The following is a 7,524-nucleotide window of genomic DNA, read 5'->3' as shown; positions in this document are numbered from 1 at the left end:
TTATCCAGAAATAACTCACAGCTGAATTCAGCGATTGACCAATCAGAATCAAGCATTCAACCAAGCCATGTAATAATCTAGGATATTTCTGAAAAGGCATATTATATATAATTATATATAATATATGATATATATAATATCATATCCTGGAGACATTTGTATCGTCTCGACGATATTAATCCCGCTATCGCCACGCCCCCTATAGGACGGCGGCAGCAGGAGGGGGAGGGGCCACGGCGGAGACTCCCGGTGCTGGGGGGGACGGCGTGCGCGCGCTCACCGGCTGCGTACTGAGCGTGCTCATCGTGTCCACGTTGCTAGGCAACACTCTGGTGTGTGCCGCTGTCGTCAAGTTCAGACACCTGAGGTCAAAGGTCAGTGGGGGGGATTTACCGCGACTGAAACTACGACAAGAAATGTTTTACTCGACTAAAACTGTGACGAATCTTTTTTTTCGTCGACTAAAACTGTGACGAGAAATTATTTCGTCGACTAAAAGTGTGACGAGAAATGTTTTCCTCGACTAAAACTATGAGTTTTATCTCCATATAAGGTCACCAACTCCTTCGTCATCTCTCTGGCCGTCAGTGACCTGTTTGTAGCGGTGTTGGTGATGCCCTGGAGGGCCGCCTCCCAGGTACCTGTCTGTCTGTCTGTCTGTCTGTCTGTCTGTCTGTCTGTCTGTCTGTCTGTCTGTCTGTCTGTCTGTCTGTCTGTCTGTCTGTCTGTCTGTCTGTCTGTCTGTCTGTCTGTCTGTCTGTCTGTCTCTCTCTCTCTCTCCCTGTCCCTCTCTCTACCTGTCTCCCCCCCAGGTAGCAGGCCGCTGGCTCTTCGGCCCAGCGTTCTGTGACACGTGGGTGGCGTGTGACATCATGTACCTGTCTCTCTCTCTACATGTCTCTCTCTCTACCTATCTCTCTCTCTACCTGTCTCTCTCTCTACATGTCTCTCTCTCTACCTGTCTCTCTCTCTACATGTCTCTCTCTCTACCTATCTCTCTCTCTACCTGTTTCTCTCTCTACATGTCTCTCTCTCTACCTATCTCTCTCTCTACCTGTCTCTCTCTCTACCTGTCTCTCCACCCCAGGTAGCAGGCCGCTGGCTATTTGGCGCTGCGTTCTGTGACATGTGGGTGGCGTGTGACATCATGTGCTCCACCGCCTCCATCCTCAACCTGTGTGTGATCAGCGTGGATCGGTACTGGGCCATCAGCTCTCCGTTCCGCTACGAGAGGAAGATGACCCGGCGGGTCGCCACCACCATGATAGGACTGGCCTGGACGCTCAGCGTCATGATATCATTCATACCTGTTAGACTCAACTGGCACAGACAGACAGGTAAACAGACAGACAGACAGACAGACAGACAGACAGACAGACAGACAGACAGACAGACAGACAGACAGACAATAACCTGTGTACGATACACCCGTTATCGATAAGCTTTGGGCTTATCGAGTATCCGGTATCAATAAGCTTTGGGCTTATCAAGCCTGTTCAATTCAATTCAATTCAATTGTATTAAAGTGTCAAATCACAACAAGTTGTCTCAAGACACTTTACAACCAACAAAGATCCACCCAGAGCAGCAATATTGCGACAATGGTAACGAAAAACTCCCCTTTCGGAAGAAACGTCAGGCAGAACCCGACTCTAGGGTGGGCGGCCATCTGCCTCGACCGTGTCGGGGGAGAGGGGGGGGGGGGGGGTAGAGGGGGAATAGGAAGAAAGAATAGAAGAGAGATAGACAGGGTGGGCTCCATGGAGGGGCCTGGTCCACATCTGGTCCAGGTCGTGCACTGTGAGGCCGGATCCACGGTCACACTTCTGGTGGACTCCATGAAGTGGCCTGGTCCACGGTCATACTCGGCAGTCAGTTGGGGGTTAATATTAGAGGTCCACGGAACTGCGAAGTGGAGGACGAAAAGAGACTCCGGGGAGGGATTCCCCGGATGTTGGGTTAGTGGCAGGCCTTACTGGAGCCTATACAGTGTATATTACAAGCACTGCTGGGAGACAAACCCACACAAACAATGTACAATTATGGTATTTAGCAGACACACAACACAGCTATGCTGTTATGGAGCATAGCGGTCCATGACATCATGTTTAAACAATCAAGACAAGAGGCGATCAATAAATAAATGTAATCATCCACGCTGGAACAAACATGTGGGTCTAAAAGTGTATTGATACCTGCCAACCAGCGCTGCCTGGAGGAAACAGGATTACGTGTTTAAAGTGACGGTACACACATTAACCAGTTAACAGTTTCTTTAATATTATTGTATTGGTAAAAAGGTCCAACTGCCTTCCGTCTGTTAGAAAAGTTCTGTATTTGAATAAAGATCCTGGTTCTGTTCAGAATGTATCGTCTCCTGTCTTTACACGACATAATGATCCTCGATAGGAACCTGATCGATAAGGTGCTCCTTATCAATAAACGTTAACGAGCTCCTCCCCCTCACAGGCCTCCTAGCCAATGAGATGCTGGAACCCCTCTATAAAAGTTAACGAGCTCCACCCCCACACAGGCCTCCTAGCCAATGAGACGCTCGACCCTCTCTAAAAGTTAACGAGCTCCTCCCCCACACAGATCTCCTAGCCAATGAGACGCTGGAACCCCTCTATAAAAGTTAACGAGCTCCTCCCCCTCCACAGGCCTCCTAGCCAATGAGACGCCGGAACCCCTCTATAAACGTTAACGAGCTCCTCCCCCTCCACAGGCCTCCTAGCCAATGAGACGCTGGACCAGGACTGCAACCCCAGCCTGAACCGGACCTACGCCATCTCCTCCTCCCTCATCAGCTTCTACATCCCCGTGGTCATCATGGTCGGGACGTACACTCGCATCTTCCGCATCGCCCAGACACAGATCCGCAGGATCTCGTCGCTGGAGCGCGCCGCACGGCAGCGCGCCGCGGTGGGGCAGCAGCGGGCCCCCGCGGTGGGGCAGCAGCGGGACTTGAACCAGAACCACCCCCTCCAACATCTCCAACAGCACCACCACCACCACCAGAGCCACAGACACCAGCAGGCACTTGCACGCTCACACCCCACCCAGTGCAGACCCCACCACACCCAGACCACACCCCACACACGTGCAGTTGTTGTTTTTTAACAACACATTTTGATTATATAGTTTTAAGCAGTGGTACCAATACTGCAATTTAGAACTACTTTGTTATAAGTAAAAGTACGGAATTGAAAATGTACTTGAGTAAAAGTACAAAAGTATCGGCATCAAAATGTACTTAAAGTACTAAAAGTAAAGGTACTCATTGTGCATAATGTTCCATTTCACAAGTTCAACATGTGTAGAAAATCTATTGAAAATAGCAGATCTACAAGCGACGCATTGGTAGAATGAATGCTGCGCGTCGGGTCTGCCTACGTCGGGTCTGCCTACGCCTCCCAGCGTCGGGTCTGCCTACGCCTCCCAGCCATTGTAAAATACCCGATAACCTGAGACCTCTCGTGGCTTATTGCTTAACTACAACATGACGTAGCGATATCATCCTGATGACTACAAAACAATGACTACAACATGACGTAGCGATATCATCCTGATGACTACAAAACAATGACTACAACATGACGTAGCGATATCATCCTGATGACTACAAAACAATGACTACAACATGACGTAGCGATATCATCCTGATGACCAGGCCCGCGGGAAGTACTTTACACTCGCAGGGGCTGAGCGTCTAGTAGGGGGTGCGCGCGCATAGCGCGCGCCGCAAAAATGCGCGTGCACGCGCATCATGCACGCGCATTTTTGCGCATTTCCACGCGCAAACGTGGCCTTTACTTTCCCTCTCCACACGCAAGTTATATGAACGAACTGACACAGGCAATTAACCAGGATAAGGTGCCAATACTGTGATACAGCATATTTATTAGGCCTGGCCTATCTCTTTTTTTTTCTTCCCCTCCTGTTCGAGGGGGGGCTGTGCCTGGGGGGAGGGGGTGCTACAGCCCCCCCAGCACCCCTACTTCCCTCAGCCCTGCTGATGACTACAAAACAATGACTACAACATGACGTAGCGATATCATCCTGATGACTACAAAACAATGACTACAACATGACGTAGCGATATCATCCTGATGACTACAAAACAATGACTACAACATGACGTAGCGATATCATCCTGATGACTACAAAACAATGACTACAACATGACGTAGCGATATCATCCTGATGACTACAAAACAATGACTACAACATGACGTAGCGATATCATCCTGATGACTACAAAACAATGACTACAACATGACGTAGCGATATCATCCTGATGACTACAAAACAATGACTACAACATGACGTAGCGATATCATCCGCTCCCGACCGGATCATAAAACCGAAATGGAATGCTTACCCAGGCTAAACATTCTCTCCCCCCCCCCCGCCCCTTCCCAGAACCACACCCAGAACCACACCCACCAGAGCCATGGCCACGCCCCCCACCATGGCCACGCCCACCGCGGAGCGTCCAACTCGACCGCCAACCACCACCACGACGAGAGCGCTCTGAAGACCTCCTTCAAGAAGGAGACCAAGGTGTGTAGAACCAAATGGACCCTTATGGGTCTGTAACTCTGAGAGGGTAACCAAATGGACCCTTATGGGTCTGTAACTCTGAGAGGGTAACCAAATGGACCCTTATGGGTCTGTAACTCTGAGAGGGTAACCAAATGGACCCTTATGGGTCTGTAACTCTGAGAGGGTAACCAAATGGACCCTTATGGGTCTGTAACTCAGAGAGGGTAACCAAATGGACCCTTATGGGTCTGTAACTCAGAGAGGGTAACCAAATGGACCCTTATGGGTCTGTAACTCTGAGAGGGTAACCAAATGGACCCTTATGGGTCTGTAACTCTGAGAGGGTAACCAAATGGACCCTTATGGGTCTGTAACTCTGAGAGGGTAACCAAATGGACCCTTATGGGTCTGTAACTCTGAGAGGGTAACCAAATGGACCCTTATGGGTCTGTAACTCAGAGAGGGTAACCAAATGGACCCTTATGGGTCTGTAACTCTGAGAGGGTAACCAAATGGACCCTTATGGGTCTGTAACTCTGAGAGGGTAACCAAATGGACCCTTATGGGTCTGTAACTCTGAGAGGGTAACCAAATGGACCCTTATGGGTCTGTAACTCTGAGAGGGTAACCAAATGGACCCTTATGGGTCTGTAACTCTGAGAGGGTAACCAAATGGACCCTTATGGGTCTGTAACTCAGAGAGGGTAACCAAATGGACCCTTATGGGTCTGTAACTCTGAGAGTGTAACACATGGAACCAAGACTGTCCTCGTTAGTAAAACCCTCGTTGATTGGTTGATTGATTGTGTGCAGGTGCTGAATCCTCATTAGTAAAACCCTGGTTGATTGGTTGATTGGTTGATTGGTTGATTGGTTGATTGGTTGTGTGCAGGTGCTGAATCCTCTTTAGTAAAGCCCTTGTTGATTGGTTGATTGGTTGTGTGCAGGTGCTGAATCCTCATTAGTAAAACCCTGGTTGATTGGTTGATTGGTTGATTGGTTGTGTGCAGGTGCTGAATCCTCATTAGTAAAGCCCTTGTTGATTGGTTGATTGGTTGTGTGCAGGTGCTGAATCCTCGTTAGTAAAGCCCTTGTTGATTGGTTGATTGGTTGTGTGCAGGTGCTGAATCCTCGTTAGTAAAGCCCTTGCTGATTGGTTGATTGGTTGTGTGCAGGTGCTGAAGACCCTGTCGATCATCATGGGCGTGTTCGTGTTCTGCTGGCTGCCGTTCTTCGTGCTGAACTGCGTGGTTCCGTTCTGCGGCGCGCCGGACGGCGCCGGGCCGCCCTGTGTCAGCGACGCCACCTTCAGCATCTTCGTGTGGTTCGGCTGGGCCAACTCCTCCCTCAACCCCGTCATCTACGCCTTCAACGCAGACTTCAGGAGGGCATTCTCCACCATCCTGGGATGCAACAAGCTCTGCTCCAGGTTAGCACGTCAGCTTAGCATTCTCAACCATCCTGGGATGCAACAAGCTCTGCTCCAGGTTAGCACGTCAGCTTAGCATTCTCCACCATCCTGGGATGCAACAAGCTATGCTCCAGGTTAGCACGTTAGCTTAGCATTCTCCACCACCTGCTCTGCTCCAGGTTAGCCTGTTAGCTTAGCATTCTCCACCACCTGCTCTGCTCCAGGTTAGCATGTTAGCTTAGCATTCTCCACCATCCTGGGATGAAACAAGCTCTGCTCCAGGTTAGCACGTTAGCTTAGCATTCTCCACCATCCTGGGATGCAACAAGCTCTGCTCCAGGTTAACCTGTTAGCTTAGCATTCTCCACCATCCTGGGATGCAACAAGCTGTGCTCCAGGTTAGCATGTTACTTAGCATTCAGACTCCAGGTTAATAATAATAATAATAATAATAATAATAATAATAATAATAATAATAATAATAATAATAATAATAATAATAATAATAATAATGATAATAATGTGCTCTCTGACACAGCTCCGCCGTGGAGGCCGTGGACTTCAGCAACGAGCTGGTGTCATACCAACACGACACCACGCTGCAGAAGGAGACAGCCGTGCCCGCCGGCACCGCGGGGGGAGGGGCCGCGGGGGGGGCAGGAGGTAGGTCAACCACAGGGGGAGGGGCCGCGGGGGGGAGAGGGGGGGGTTTGGGGGCCCAGGAGGTAGGTCAACCACAGGGGGAGGGGCCGCGGGGGGGAGAGGGGGGGGTTTGGGGGCCCAGGAGGTAGGTCAACCACAGGGGGAGGGGCCGCGGGGGGAGAGGGGGGGGTTTGGGGGCCCAGGAGGGGGGGAGAGGGGGGGGTTTGGGGGCCCAGGAGGGGGGGAGAGGGGGGGGTTTGGGGGCCCAGGAGGTAGGTCAACCACAGGGGGAGGGGCCGCGAGGGGGAGAGGGGGGGGTTTAGGTAATGGTGTTTCACAGAACATTGTTAATCGCAACAATCATAACGTGTAAATGTCCCTCTAGTGGCAGCAGGAGGAGGAGCAGGGGGAGGGGCAGGGGGAGGGGCCTGCCTCGGGCCTCGCGGCCAACACGCCACCGCGACCGCCGCGGGGGGGGAGGAAGAGGAGGAGGAGGAGGAGGAGGAGCTCGGCATGGCACAGCTGCTGCGCTTCGAGTGCGAGGCCGAGATCTCCCTGGACATGATGCCCTTCAACTCGTCTGGCACCGCCCCCCCGGCCGGGCACCACGGATACCACCACCACGCCCCCCCGGCCGGGCACCACGGATACCCCGCCATCCCGGGGCAAGTGGGCGACTTGTGACGTCATAAATACCACTATCCCAGGGCGGCTTGTGACATCATAAATACCACTATCCCAGGGCGGCTTGTGACATCTTAAATACTGCTATCCCGGGGCGGCTTGTGACATCTTAAATACCGCTATCCCGGGGCGGCTTGTGACATCATAAATACCACTATCCCAGGGCGGCTTGTGACATCATAAATACTGCTATCCCAGGGCGGCTTGTGACATCATAAATACTGCTATCCCAGGGCGGCTTG

At 51.4% G+C, this 7,524-nt stretch overlaps 1 protein-coding gene across 1 annotated transcript; it reads left to right on the top strand.

Moving 5' to 3' along the window:
• Positions 1–254: 254 nt before the first annotated feature.
• Positions 255–7,282, top strand: LOC306919504 (D(5)-like dopamine receptor; the record flags this gene model as incomplete). The annotated part of the gene is made up of 8 exons (XM_079532264.1): positions 255–374; positions 554–637; positions 1,088–1,337; positions 2,735–2,946; positions 4,519–4,563; positions 5,721–5,974; positions 6,495–6,619; positions 6,984–7,282. Exons 2-8 carry the CDS (start codon positions 614–616, stop codon positions 7,280–7,282), a joined length of 1,209 nt encoding a protein of 402 aa, XP_079388390.1. The 5' UTR covers positions 255–374; positions 554–613.
• Positions 7,283–7,524: the final 242 nt, after the last annotated feature.

Source organism: Electrona antarctica (genome assembly GCF_951216825.1).
Source record: "Electrona antarctica genome assembly, contig: scaffold_287, whole genome shotgun sequence".
NCBI classification, from domain to species: domain Eukaryota; kingdom Metazoa; phylum Chordata; class Actinopteri; order Myctophiformes; family Myctophidae; genus Electrona; species Electrona antarctica.
This window is presented reverse-complemented; position numbering and strand designations above follow the sequence as displayed.